Source organism: Geotrypetes seraphini, chromosome 6 (assembly GCF_902459505.1).
Source record: "Geotrypetes seraphini chromosome 6, aGeoSer1.1, whole genome shotgun sequence".
Lineage (NCBI taxonomy): Eukaryota > Metazoa > Chordata > Amphibia > Gymnophiona > Dermophiidae > Geotrypetes > Geotrypetes seraphini.
In genome coordinates, this window is record NC_047089.1 from 33,378,116 (window position 1) to 33,393,320 (window position 15,205).

Genomic DNA, 15,205 nt, shown 5'->3' on the forward strand with positions numbered 1-15,205 from the left:
GGCTCATTTAGAGCACTGGTCTTTGACCTAGGGGCCGCTGTGTGAGTGGACTGCTGGGCACTATGGACCATTGGTCTGACCCTGCAGGGGCAATTCTTATGTTCTTCACCTAACTCCCCTGCCTATGACCGATGGATTACAAAGAAATACTATTGGTACTTGATCCTCTGTTTGTGTTGCATTAGGATAAAAACTTGTAGAGAAAAATTGTGCACTGTAACTGTGGCAAATTGTAACCTGTTAACTGTATATGATATATGTTAACCTGTAACCTGTTCTGATCTCTTTGGGGGAGAACAGGATAGAAAACAAATTAAATAATTCTGATGTTGAATTATGCCATTTGTTACTGCTAGAATTTAGTTAGCCTATCTCCAGTTATTTCTAATTGATTGTATTTATGCTTGCTTGTGGTCATTTTACTACTGTTATGATTTTAACACGTTTGTCAAGTTGTATACTGCTCTGAATCAAATTTCTTCATAAAGGCAGTTACTAAATCACCCCCCCCCCAAATAGTTACTAAGGGCTCCTTTTACTAAGCTGCGTTAGGGCATTAACACGCGGAATAGCGCACGCTACATTGCCGCACACTCTAGACGCTAACGCCAGCATTGAGCTAGCGTTGGTTCTAGCCGCATGGCGCATGGTAATATCCTGGGTGTGCTAAAACCGCTAGCGCACCTTAGTAAAAGCCCTAAGTGTTACTATGTTGCTGCACACTAACATATATTAATGTGCACCATTTACCATAGGTTTCATTTTATGCAATGGTTGCTATTTACTAATAGTGTGCATTAATGGATTTAACTTATTGTAATTGAGTAATGCATATTAATAAATATAACTCTTAATCTCCTCCCTATAATAAACAGTAAAATATTTATGAAAACAAAACATACTAATAGACTTTCATCTTTTTAAGAACCGCAGACTCCCCCTTGTACTCATCACCAATAGGAAATCATGTCTGGCTCCAAAAGCAGCTGTCCACGCGAGGAAATTATGACAAAGTGATCCAAGAAATACATGGAGCAAATTTAGATAACCAACTTCCATTCCAGCAAAAACTGGAGGAAACACAACGTCTTCTAGAGACACAACACCTTAGTAACCTGCAGGTATGATATAAATTTCTAAAATTATAAAAATAGTGAAGCATATATATATATATATTTTTTTTTTATTTGTGTTACTAGTGGCAAATTAAAATAAGAGACATAAGAACATAAGAATTGCCATACTGAGACAAATCAAAGGTCCATCAAGCCCAGTATTCTGTTTCCAACAGTGGTCAACCTAGATCCCAAGTACCTAGCTAGATCCCAAGTAATAAAACAGATTTTATGCTGCTTATTGTACGAATAATCATGGATTTCCCCAAGTCATCTCAATAATGGCCTTTGAACTACCCTTTTAGGAATTTATCCAAATCTTTTTAAAACCCTGCTAAGCTAACTGATTTCACCACATTCTCCGGCAACGAATTCCAGAGTTCAATTACACTTTGTGTGAAGAAATATTTTCTCCAGTTTTAAATCTACTACTTAGTAGCTTCATCGCAAGTCCCCCCTAGCCCCAGTATTTTTGGAAAGAGTGAACAAGTGATTGACATCTACCCTGTCCACTCCACTCAGTATTTTTTAGACCTCTATCATATCACCCTTGAGTTTTCTCTTCTCCAAGCTGAAGAGCTCTAGAAGGGCATTTTTGATAAGTCATCTAAGTCTGAAGTTGAACATTTTGGGCAAGACGTCCACAAAACCAGTAGATAAATGTCCATTTACAAATCGACAAGGCATCTATATTTTATTTTTGAAAATGACCTATGCATAAGTTATGGTCCTTAGGACGTCTACCTTTTTTGACCATTTTCAAAAATAAAAACGTCCACATGAAAAACGCACAAAAGCAAGTTTTGCAGACGTACACAACTACCTCATGAACGTCTGCTCCGGAAACTGAAGAACCATGGGGTGGACGGAGACGTACATAGATGGATCAGAAACTGGTTAGCGGGTAGGAAACAGAGGATAGGATAAAGGGCCACTACTCGGACTGGAGGAAGGTCACGAGTGGTGTTCCGCAGGGCTCGGTGCTTGGGCCGCTGCTATTTAATATATTCATAAATGATCTAGAAACAGGGACGAAGTGTGAGATAATAAAATTTACGGACGACACCAAACTATTTAGGGGAGCTCGGACTAAAGAGGACTGTGAAGAATTACAAAGGGACTTGAACAAACTAGGGGAATGGGCAACGAGATGGCAGATGAAGTTCAACGTTGAGAAGTGTAAAGTACTGCACGTGGGAAGTAAAAACCCGAGGTACAACTATACGATGGGAGGGATGCTATTGAATGAGAGTACCCAAGAAAGGGACTTGGGGGTAATGGTGGACATGACAATAAAGCCGACGGCACAGTGCGCAGCGGCCACTAAGAGAGCAAATAGAATGCTAGGTATAATCAAGAAGGGTATTACAACCAGAGCGAAAGAAGTTATCCTGCCATTGTATCAGGCGATGGTGCGTCCGCATCTGGAGTACTGCGTTCAATATTGGTCGCCGTACCTTAAGAAGGATATGGCATTACTTGAGAGGGTTCAGAAGAGAGTGACATGTCTGATAAAAGGGATGGAAAACCTTTCATACGCTGAGAGATTGGAGAAACTGGGTCTCTTTTCCCTGGAGAAGAGGAGACTTAGAGGGGATATGATAGAGACTTACAAGATCATGAAGGGCATAGAGAGAGTAGAGAGGGACAGATTCTTCAAACTTTCAAAAAATAAAAGAACAAGATGGTATTCGGAAAAGTTGAAAGGGGACAGATTCAAAACAAATGCTAGGAAGTTCTTCTTTACCCAACGTGTGGTGGACACCTGGAATGCGCTTCCAGAGGAAGTAATAGGGCAGAGTACGGTACTGGGATTTAAGAAAGGATTGGACAATTTCCTGCTGGAAAAGGGGATAAAAGGGTATAGATAGAGGATTACTGCACAGGTCCTGGACCTGTTGGGCCGCCGCGTGAGCGGACTGCTGGGCACGATGGACCTCAGGTCTGACCCAGCGGAGGCATTGCTTATGTTCTTATGTTGTCTGATCACAGCAGGGAATCCCCATCAGCTGAGCCTGTTTTGGGGATTCCTGCTGATTCAGCTGATGGGGAATCCCCATACTAGGATCAGCTGAACTGGCAGGGAGATTCCTCTCTCTCTCCCTCCCTCCCTCACAGACATCGATCCCCCAACCCCCTCCACAGAGAGCCCCGCACTACACCCCTCCCCCCAATGTCCTTTGACAGCACTGGCAACAGCCCCCCATATCACCCAATACCCCTGACAGCACTGGTAACACCCTCCACACACATCACCTGACACCCTGACAGCACTGGCAACAACACCCGACATCCCTGATAGCACTGGCAACACCCCCCACACACACACACATCACCCGATACTCCTGACAGCACTAGCAACAACCCCCCCACACACACACATGCACATACATACATCACCCAACACTCTGGACAGCACTGGCAACAATCCCCCAGCCAATCAGGACCTTAGGCCCCCTCCCACTGCAACCCAAGATGCATTGGGAGGGGAAGGCCTGTCATTTGCAGCACGCAGCCCTGTAGGCAGGAGGGAGTGGGCTTCCCTCCTGACAATTTTGCAGCGCAAGGTATAGGAGTGTCAGGTGATGTGGGGGGAATGTTGCCAGTGCTGTCTGGAGTGTCGGGTGATGTGGGGGGTTGCCAGTGCTGTGCAAAGTGTCGAGTGATTGTGTGGGGGTGTGGCCAGTGCTGTCAGGGGTGTCGAAGGATGTTGGGGGAGGGGTTGGTCAATTGCCTTGACGGAGCTGGAAAGTGAAACAGCAGCTAGCGAACATCATTGGCAAAAAGGATTGGCAAAGACAGCAGTTGCTTTGATCACCTGTACTGAACAACGGACTCTGTCCAAGCAAGTATTTTTTAATCTATTCAATGCGTTATGAACATAAATAAGAAATTCCCACGTTTATTTGTTTGGACAGCAGGAGGTTTTGAGCCAGTAAGATTATTTCCCTATCTAGTGTAGTTGTTTAAGATTTACAACACTCGGGGATCTGAGGCTCTTTCCCCTTTAAAATTAGCTTGGATATAAGCAATTGTGCAACATTTTGCTGAAAGAAGAACATTCCTCACTATTCTGAAGCAGTATTATATGCATATAAATTACCTAGAGAGAGGTATTCATAGTGATTATTTTGTTCTCTCTCAATTCCTGTATATATCTGTTGAACCCCACTATTTACCCTTCTCCATTAAGAATATTGACCATTTAAACCTACTAGAGACATTTTAATTTGTGATAATACTGTGCCTGACAACTTTTTTATTACCAGCATATTGTAATCTCTTTTGATTTTCCCTGTCTGTGTTACTATTTACTGTCCAAGTTCTCTTTATTAAAATATGTTATAAAAATTATCTCTCAGAGGAATATATTTTATAAAGAACTATTAATTTGGGAAGTTAGCTCGCTTGATTAACACTCAGCTCTGTAATTAAATATATATATGAATCAAGGACCAAGACCCAGAACATTTACAAATAAACAGAAAATTTAATTCTTTTTAGAGCCAGTATAAAATTGTAACCAAACCAGTAGAAACAGTTTACAGATGGGATCTTTAAGGAAGAATTAACAAACATACACAGACAAAGTAGCTTTAAGATTCAAGGTTCAAAGTTACTCACACTGGTGGTTGAAATATTCCTTAGAAGGCCGAGAACATGTTTGCAGAACAGCACATGTTTGCAGGGGCTGCAGCTTGGTCCAGCTCTGGTCCGAAGGAAGATGGCAAGAGTGAAGAAAGAAAGAGGGCGGACCCCACATGATATCCATGCTTTATAGATGTGGGGAGGATTCCCAGAATGCATCAAAACACAGGGGCTGTCTCTATCCCACATCCAATCATACCGTAGTGCATCACAGAGCAGGGCAGTCTTTATTTCGGTGATATCATGATGGGATTTTCTGGCAGACAGTGGGCATGGCAGGGATCCATGCTTTTGTTTATTCACCTTATCTACCTCTGTCTGGCCATATCTTTTGGAATAGATGCTTTTAGCACAGCACCTGGATAAGATATCTGAGGCAGGGGTGGACTCCCAGAATTTTCAGAATCCCAGTTAGAAATCATTTTTACTGTAAGTCCATAATTTCAAGCACTTAAATGATTTACCTCCAACACTACATATAATAATTGGGAATAAAAGCACACAGTCTACTAAGGATGCACTTATTATATACAAAATACTTATTAAACCTTGAAAGAAAGGAAGAGAAAGGAAAAGAGGGGGGAGGGGAAAAGAGAGACTTTTGTGTACGGAATGTGGTAGATATTTGCAAATCATGCTACATCTGTATTTCACCTCTTACAGTATTTTAAGGTAATAGCCACTAGAGATTGCTAAATTCCTTTATGTAACAGCCTTATGTAGACAGACTTGGGCGAATATTCAGTCACATGGTGTTTTAATACACTGAATATTCAGTGCAATTATCTGGCTAGTAATCAGCGCTGAATGTTTGGATAATAATAATCAGAATCAGAACTTGTTCAGTTAGGGGGCAATTCTATAAATGGGTGTCTGTGATTATGCACTCCAATTATGCGCATAATAGAAGCCTATTCTATAATGTAAAATAGCCACCTACATTCCATTAGTATTAATACACCTAACATTTAGGTGCTTATACGTACGCCACCCATAGAGCTGGTGTAAGTACATTCTAAGTACAGCAGGGATGTGCATAACTTATGGTATTCTGTAAGTTACACACAAATGTGGGAACCCCACCTATGTCCTGCTCATGGTTCACTCCTGTATATGCTCCCTTGCAAATAAAGAAAGAAATATGACAGCAGATAAAAGTCAAAGGGCCCCTAAAGTCTTCCCTTCCACAGCATCCACTATCTCCTTCTCCTCCTGAGAAATCTCACATGCCTGTCTCATGCTATCTTGAATTCAGGTATTGTCTTTGTTTCTACCACCTCAGTCTGGAGACTACTTCATGCATCTACTGCCCTTTCTGTAAAAAAGTATTTTCTTAAATTACTCTTGAGCCTATCACCTCTTAACTTCATACTATGCCCTCTCATTCCGGAGTTTTCCTTCATGTGAAAAAGGCTCACTTCCTGTACATTAATGTCCCAGAGATGTTTAAATCTCAATCAAATCCCCCTCTTCTGCCTTTCTTCCAGAGTATACCTGTTGAGATCTATAAGTCTGTCCCGATACACTTTATGACAGAGACCACTGACTAAGTTAAGCAGGCAGAGCAAGCAGACCGAGATTAAAGTAAAGACATTCCCACACTATATAACTGTAAAAGGGGACATGCTATTAAATAGGTGATTTTAGCATGCCTGATGTTGCTTGGAAATCCCTGTTGTGGGGGTCATCTAGAATTAGGGAGATCCTGATTCTGTATAGGAAAAACTGTTCCATCTCCTATGGATCCTGTGGATCACTGTGGGGCCGGTAAAAGTCTGATTTGAAATCAGCGATTGATGTTCAAACAAATTTGCATGCAAAGAGTTCTGCCATAATCCCATCCAATCAGTTGGGGAAAAATAATGATGCATGCGCAGAGCCGACAGGGAGCAGCTAAGCATTACACACACCACAGCATCTCTGCCCATTAAAAAAAAAGTTGTGCTGAAGCAACGCCCCCCCTCCCCCCCCCCGATGACAACCCACACCCCTGAACTAAAAAAAAAAAAAATCAGCAAGAGGGAAGTTCACGCCCTCCTGTCTTGGCCACCCGGATGCCCCCTCCCCTTTAAATTAAAGAGCAGCAGGAGGGATGCCCACTCCCTCATGCCACCAGGGCCTCATGCAAACCCCCAGACACCCCACCCTGAATCCCCGACAGCCCCCACCATCTCATACCTTTTATTTTAAAAATTTCTATTCCACTTTAAGACCTAAGCACTTCCTTTCTGCCAGCAGGCCCGCCTCTTCAAAATGGCAGGCCTTCCCCTTCTTGGTGCATCCTGGGATGCATTAGGAGGGGCCAAAGACACTGATTAGCCTTCTATAGAAGTGGCCTGAGGCACCTGGACCAATCAAGGTGTTAGACACCTTCCTGGTGCATCCTGGGAGGGGCCTAAGACTCTTCTACTACTACTACTGCTGCTTTTTATCATTTCTATAGCACTGCCAGGCTTATGTAGTGCTGTACACCAAAATATGGAAGAGACAGTCCTTGCTTAAATGAGCTTACAATCTAGTTGAGATGGACAAACTGGACAAAAAGGTGCATCTATACACAGTGCTCAGGTGGAGGAATTACAGAGGGAATGATAAGACTGGTATGGATGCTTAGCAGGTGGGTTGGAATCTGGAATTGAAAGCAGTTTCAAACAAGTGGGCTTTGAGTCTGGATTTGAATGCTGCCAGGGATGAAGTTTGATTTACCGAGTCACATAGCTTGTTCCTGGGAATATGGTACTGCAAAGTAAAAGGGAGAGAGTCTGGAGCTGGCCATAGAGGAGAAGGGTACAGTTAAAAGAGCGGAGCTCCCTGAGCAGAGTATAGAGAGAGAGGAGAGATACTGAGGAGCTGCAGAGTGACTACACTTGTAGGTCAGTAAAAGGAGTTTGAACTGTATGCATAAACGAAGAGAGAGCCAATGAAGTGACTTGAGGAGAGGGGTAGCGTGGACATAGTGACATTTGCAGAATATGAGGCAAGCAAGTTTCAAGTTTCAAGTTTATTAGGTTTTTATATACCGCCTATCAAGATTATCTAAGCGGTTTTTACAATCAGGTACTCAAGCATTTGCCCTATCTGTCCCGGTGGGCTCACAATCTATCTAACGTACCTGGGGCTACGGAGGACTAAGTGACTTGCCCAGGGTCACAAGGAGCAGCGCGGGGTTTGAACACACAACCCCAGGGTGCTGAGGCTGTAGCTCCAACATCTGCGCCACACGCTCCACAGCAGAGTTCTGAACAGATTTAAGGGAAGAGAGATGGTTTAGCAGAATACCAGTGAGAAGTAGGTTCCAGTAGTCTAGGCGACAGGTGAGGAGGGTCTTAGCAGTGCACTCAGAAAGGAAGGGTTGGATTTTGGCGATGTAGAGAATGAAATTATAGGTTTTTGGTGCTCTGGATTTGTGAAAAGTAGATAAATGAGTCAAAGATTACTCTGAGGTTATGAACCACCGAGTCAGAGATGATGAGGGAGTTGTCCACAGAAATAGAGAGTTTAGAAAGAAAGATAAGGCGCTCAGTCTTGGCCATGTTTAATTTTAGATGGCAGTGAAATTTCAAGATAGCGATGTCAGACAGACAGGCTGACACCCCGGCCTGAATATCCATCGAGATTTCAGGTGTAGAGAGATATTCTGTGAGTTGTTGGCATAAAGGTGATACTGGAAACCATGTGAGGAGATTTAGAGCACCAAGGGAAGACATGTAGATGGAAAAAAGTGGTCTCAGGACAGAGCCCTGAGATATACCGACCGATATCAGGATGGCTGTGGAGGATGATTCACCAGAGCATAAGCTAAAGGTGCAATAGGAAAGATGGGAAGAAAACCATGAGATAACAGAACCCTAAAACCCAAATGAGGACAATATATCGATGAGTAGGTGATGATTTACCTTGTCAAAAGCTGCAGATAGATCAAGGAAGATGAGGATGGAGTAAAGGCCTCTGTCTTTGGACAGAAGCAAGTCATTGGAGACTTTAGAAAGGGCAGTTTCTGTAGAATGAAGAGGGTGAAAATCTGATTGAAGCAGGTCAAGAATGGCTCGAGATGAAAGAAAGTCAGGACAATGGCAGTAAACAGCACATTCAAGTAGTTTGGATAAGAAGGGAAGCAGGAGATGGGACAATAGTTGGAAGGGCAAGAAAGGTCCAGCAAGGATTTTTTGAGGAGTTGCATGTTTGAAGTCATCAGGCACAGTTGCGATGGAAAGTGATAGGTTGAAGTTATGGCAGATAGAGAGGACAAAAGTAGGAGAGATAGTGTGGATGTGGGTGTGGATGGGATCAGTGAAACAGGTAGCGAGTTTGGAGGAGAAAAGAAAATGTGTGGTTTCTTCCTCAGTAATTTCAGGACAGGAAGAGAAGGTGGGGGGGAATGAGGGGGCAGGGGGCTGGTAGAGCAGACTAGGGGGGTGACTTGCTTGAAAATTCAAGATTAATTTTGTGAACCTTATCATAGAAGTTCTCAGCCATAGTCTGGTGGGAGAGTGACAGAAGGGTTGGAGGTGGGGGGACCTTTAGTAAGGAGTTCAGTGTGGCAAAGAGGTAACAAGGGTTGAAGCCAAGAGAGTCAGATGGGTATAGTAGTTTTATTTGGCAAGTGAGAGAGCAGACTGGGAGGAGGTCAGGAGGAATTTAAAGTGAATGAAGTCATCATGAATGTAGGATTTAAGCCAGAGACGTTCATCAGACTTGGCATTTTGGAGGCGGGCCTGCCAGCAGGAGGGAGTGGACATATCTCCTGCCAGATTTTCATCTAAAAGGTATGGGGTAGTGTATGGGAGTGTCGGGGGTTCAAGGTGTGGTGTCAGGAATTTGGGGGAGCCCTGTGGCAGAGAGTGGGCATACCTCCTTCCGATCTTGCATTTAAAGGGTCTGGGGGGTCCAAGGCAGGAGGGAGTGAGCTTCCCTCCTGCCAATTGATTTTTTTATAAGTTTTTTTTGGGGGGCATCATGCAGGGAGGTCTCAGCACAACTTTCAGATATTGTGCATGTATTAACACACACAAAACATCTATGCCCATTAAAAAAATTTTAAAGCTGCTGTTCAGCACTCTAACGCTACTAATACATCCAGGCCTGTTGGAGATTTCAGAGCGTTAAAAACCAGAACTTCATTTTGTGTATCATGTGGGCATCGATCAGAATGCTTGTTTTAATATTGATGAGTTCATTGTAATATATAGATACGATTATCGGAGGCTGCTACAAACCATGGAAAAGATTGCAATTTGCCATTTTTTGCTTCGATAGCTGAAAAACTTCATTGCTAAACTGGTTAAAGCCGGTTTAGCAACGATCGTTGAGTTTTCTGCATATGGGCCTTGATGCTTTCAGATGGAGAGAGTGCTTTTTATGTTATGGTGGGTGATTATCTGACATCCAGTGCTCACCAGATGGTTCATTCAAAAGTGAAGCTTCTAAACTTCAAAAACCTAACTTTTGTCAAGAAGCAGGAATATCTTCAAGAGTTGTTAGCTGGATGGGAACATCTGGGGGAAGTAGAGAAACAGTGAGCAAAACTGAAAGGAGCGACTTTAGGGGTGACAAACTTTTTTGTTAGGAAAGTAAATAAAAAGCAAGAGAAAAAGAAGGCTGCTTTGGTTCGCAAAAGTAGTAGCTGAAAAGACAAAAGTACAAGTAGCTTCATTGCATGTCCTCTAGACCTAATATTTTTGGAGAGAGAAAACAAGCAATTCACATCTACTTGTTCCATTCCACTCAGTATTTTATAGATCTCTGTCCTATTTCCCCTGAACCTTCTCTTTTCCAAGATGAAGATCCCTCACCACTTTAGCCTTAAGAACAGCCTTACTGGGGTAGACCAGTGGTCCATCAAGCCCAGTAGCCCATTCTCATGGTGGCCAATCCAGGTCATTAGTACCTAGCCAAAACCCAAGGAATAGCAATATTCTATGCTACTAATTCAGGACAAGCAGTGGCTTCCCCCATGTTTTTCTCAATAACAGACTATGAACTTTTCCTCCAAGAAATTGTCCAAACCTTTCTTAAAACCAGTTACACTATCCACTCTTACCACAACCTCTGGCAATGTGTTCCAGAGCTTAACTATTCTTTGAGTGAAAAAAAAAAAATTCTCCTATTAGCTTTAAAAGTATTTCCCTGTAACTTCGAGTGTCACCCTAGTCTATGTAATTTTTGATGGAGTAAAAAACGATCCACTTGTACCCATTCTACTCCACTCAGGATTTTGTAGACTTCAATCATATCTCCCCTCAGCCATCTCTTTTCCAAGCTAAAGAGCTCTAATCTTTTTAGTCTTTCCTCATACAAGAGGAGTTCCATCTCCTTTATCATCTTGGTCACTCTTCTTTGAACCTTTTCTAGCACCACTATATCTTTCTTGAGATAAGGAGACCAGAATTGAATGCAATACTCCAGATGAGATTGCACCATGGAGTGATACAGGGGCCTTATAGCATTCTAAATCTTGTTAACCATCCCTTTTTAATAATTCCTAGCATCCTGTTTGCTTTTTTGGCCGCCGCCACACATTGGGCGGAAGGTTTCATCATATTGTCTACAATGACACCCAGATACTTTCTTCATAGGAAGTAATCCAATCCCCTTTATCATTTTTGTCATCCTTCTCTACTCTTTTTCTAATTCCACTATATCTTTTTTAAGATGGGATGTCAGAATTGCACACAGTATTCAAGGTGCGGTAGCACTAAGAGTGATATAAAGGTATAATCTCATTTTTGTTTTCAGTCATTTCCTGGTAATTTCTAACATTCTATTTGCTTTCTTAGCTGCCATTTCACATTAAGCAGAGGGTTTCAGTTTATCTTCATCGGTACCTAGATCCTTTTCCTGGGTGGTAATTCTTAATGTGGAACCTTGCATTATGTAGCTATAGTTCAGGTTCCTCTTTCTCACATACATCTCTTTGTAATTGCTAACATTAAATATCATCTGCCATTTTGATGCCAGGTCTCCCAAGGTCATCTTGCAATTTCTCACAATCCTCTTGTGTTACAATGCTGGGTTTTAAAGATAAATTTCTAACAATTGCTCTGCAAGTTTATTTTTCAATTCTATCAATACTCTGGGATGTGCAGTATTCTATCAGATCCAGGTGATTTGCTACTCTTCAGTTTGTCAAATTGCCTCATTATATCTTCTAGTCTTTTTACCCTAGCTGGACCTTCTGATTGGAACAGATTGCCAGATAAAATCAAAATGCTGAAAGAGTACTGTGTCTTTAGAAAACAGCTGAAGAGACTTTATTTTATAATCGGGCATTTAGTTATACCCTGATGTTGAAGAATGATTTGAATATTGTATTACTTCATTCATATTCTTTGTTAATTAATATCTTAAGCATTTTATTATGTTTAATATGTATGTTTTCAATGTACATAGCTTAGAACATAATAAGTGGGGGCTCATTATGTTGTATTGGCGATGGCAGCAGGATGAGGTGACAAGAGAAATATGTAGAGTTTGGAAAGGGGCAAGAGGTTTAGTGCCTGCTCAATTAATATGTGGTTATTCTTTTGTTTAGTTTCCCTAGTGAACCCTGGCATCCTTTCTCACTCTCAGCAGAGCTCTTGTGCTCAACACCTGACTCAGCTTTTAGGGTTTGTGATCTTGTGGCTTTGTGGGGTACAGTGAAAGAGGGAATACTGCTTTAGTGGTACACTAGCCCCATATCCTTTCACATGTGAACTGGGAAAAGAGGGAAATGGGTAGGGGATGATAGTGCTGTCAGATAGTGGAGGAGAACATAAGAGTTGCCATACAGGGACAGATCAAAGGTCCATCAAGCCCAGTATCCTTTTCTAACAGTGGTCAAACCAGGTTACAAGTACCTGGCAAGATCTCAAGGAGAAAAACAGATTTTATGCTGCTTATCCTAGGAATAAGCAGTAGATTTCCCCAAGCCATCTTAATAATGGCTTATGAACTTCTCTTTTAGGAATTATCCAAACATTTTTTTAAAAAGAAAAAGAAAGGGATGTGTTGGAATCACCTTTACTACTAGACTAGGGGATGTTATGCCAAAGCTGCCACCTCCAAAAAGGGTTTCAATCTCCATTTTTGCAAAAGGCACTGGTTATCCTGAAGTCGGCCTAAACTCAGACCAGCCGCTTACTCTGGGAACACTAGAACTTTAGTAAGTGGGCTGGCACAGTGGGTTGATATGAATGTACTATGTCTTTGTGTCTAGTGATCTCCCAACTCAGTGTGTAATATTTGGGGTCTTCAGGCTGAGGGTAGGAAAAATCAAGTGCAGCTGTAACCCTGGGGTCACTCAAGGCCAACGATTACATAAAGTTTCATTTTTCTTAAAATTTGCTATTATTTTTGCTTAATGGAGCAAATTACATGGTATTATATTTATAGCTTATATGTTTTCACACTCGGCAATGATACATTGATAAAAAGACATTTTATGCAAACATCTAGCAGTTGGACATCCTTTCTAAAATGAGATTGAACAACAAATTTGTAGAAAAACAGAATACAATTAATTGAATTACAGTTACTGTGGCCTATTTTAGGGAACTACTGCTACAGAAGACAAAGGGCTCCTTTTACTAAGCTACGATAGAGTTTTTAGCGCATGCAGGATTTTAGCGCACGCTAAACCTGTGCTACATGGCTAGAACTAACGCCAGCTCAATGCTGGCGTTAAGGTCTAGCGTGCGGGGCAATTCAGCACATGCTAAGCATGCGCTAAAACCGCTATCGCAGCTTAGTAAAAGGAGCCCAAAGTATGTAAGCAGCACTTGCCAATGCTCTCACTGGAGAAAGTTGTGTTTGTGGTTTTTTTAAATTGATTCCCTCATCAACCTCTCAGAAGAGCAGCCTATCTCCTTCCTGCTCCCCTATCCTATGATCCTCTAATGATCTCTGGACATCCCTGTTTTCTGCTATCAGAGGAACTGCAGCATTTACCTTTATCTGCTTTCTCTCCTGGATGTCTTAATTCATATTTTATTCTTTCTAAAATATGGCAGACATGACTGTCTGCTGTGTGCTTCATTGTATAATAATAAATCTGATCCATGGAGTGAAGGACTAGCCTACAAAGCAGTGGGCTGAGAACCAAGAACGCCAATGCTCAAATCCCACTGACATGCCTTTAAATCACTTAATCCTCTATTGTCTGTGGTATGTAACCCCTCTGGGAATAAGGAAATATCTACTGTACCTGAATATAACTCACTTCAGACTACCAATGAAAAAGTGTGATCTAAATATACATTCTAGTGCAATAGGTGTGTGCAGGTAATATCCCAGTGCTCACAACCCATGCAGAAGGAATCCACTCCAGTTTTTCAATCCCTCCTCCTTCACCAGAGGGCTCTGCTGCCCCCTTCAGTTTTTCCTTCTGCACATGTGCCGGAAGGAGTCTTTCTGACCTGCACAGGTTGGGAGGGAGGAGAGAACATTTGTTCTGTGCAAGCAATATTGGAAATAGTTGAAGTGTGATAGGTTCACAAACAGGGAGCTATAGGAGAAGAGGGAATGATGGTTGACATGGCCATTGAGGTGCAATGAGAATCATGGTGCCTCAATCCTGGTGAAGTTTGAGTAAAGTTTTCCTGATGAGAGGGATTGGAGGAAATGCATAGAGGAACTTTTGTCACCAGTCCAGCAGAAAAGTTTCTGACTCCAGACGATTATGAGTTAAGAGTATGGAGCTGTATTGTAGAAATTTGTGATTCTGGGGGGGGATGCAAAGAGGGCTATTTTGGGGGTCCCTCAAATTGCAAAAAATGTGTAATAACAATAACTGTAATAACATTAATGTGTTGCAAGTCCTCTCGTGGGGTTGAAGGAGTCTGCTCAGCTTGTCTGCTAAAATGTTCCTCTTTCTTGCTAGGTGTAGTACTTTGAGTAGTATGCTATGAGCAATCGCCCAAGTTCTTATGTCTATGGCTTTCTGGCAGAGAGGGTTAGACCCTTGTTTGTTCAAGTAGAACATGGTGTCTTGATTATCGATGCATACAAGGACTACTTGATTCTATAAGCAGTCCTGGAAGATGAGGAGGGCATTTCAACTTGTTCGTAGTTTTAGAAGATTGATATAGAGAGTCTTCTGTGGGGGAGTCTACTTCCTTGAGTGTGAAGACCTTTGAAATTGGCTCAGCATGGAAGTGTCTGTGATGAGTAGCTTTTGGTAAGGTTGAAAGAGAAGGCCTCTGGTCAAATTGGACAGAATCATCCACCATTGGAGGGAGAGTCAAAGGTCTGAGGTCACCTGTATCATTGCTGAGAGAGATTTGGTGGCCTGTGACCACTGGGACAAGCAAGTCCATTTGTGAATTCTGAAGTGGAGGGGTGCAAATGGAGTGACATGAACTGTGGAGGCCATGTATCCCAGGAGATATAAGATTTGATGTGCTGTTATATCTGGCAGGGCAGAGACTTTCCAGCACAGGTGGAGGAGATTGTCAACTCTGCTG

At 42.2% G+C, this 15,205-nt stretch overlaps 1 protein-coding gene across 9 annotated transcripts in view; it reads left to right on the plus strand.

The window, feature by feature from the left end:
* CEP126 (centrosomal protein 126) overlaps positions 1-15,205 on the plus strand; it is a 109,216-nt gene that overhangs the window by 38,609 nt on the left and 55,402 nt on the right. For 8 of the 9 annotated variants that reach the window (XR_004539977.1, XR_004539978.1, XM_033950414.1 and 5 more), the window contains exon 5: positions 926-1,121. Coding sequence is in view for 7 of the 9 variants with exons in the window: in XM_033950414.1 (XP_033806305.1) it covers positions 926-1,121 (196 nt within the window). In the remaining 2 variants the exon portion in view is untranslated. The remainder of the gene's footprint in view (positions 1-925; positions 1,122-15,205) is intronic. The other variant, XM_033950419.1, reaches the window with a different exon arrangement.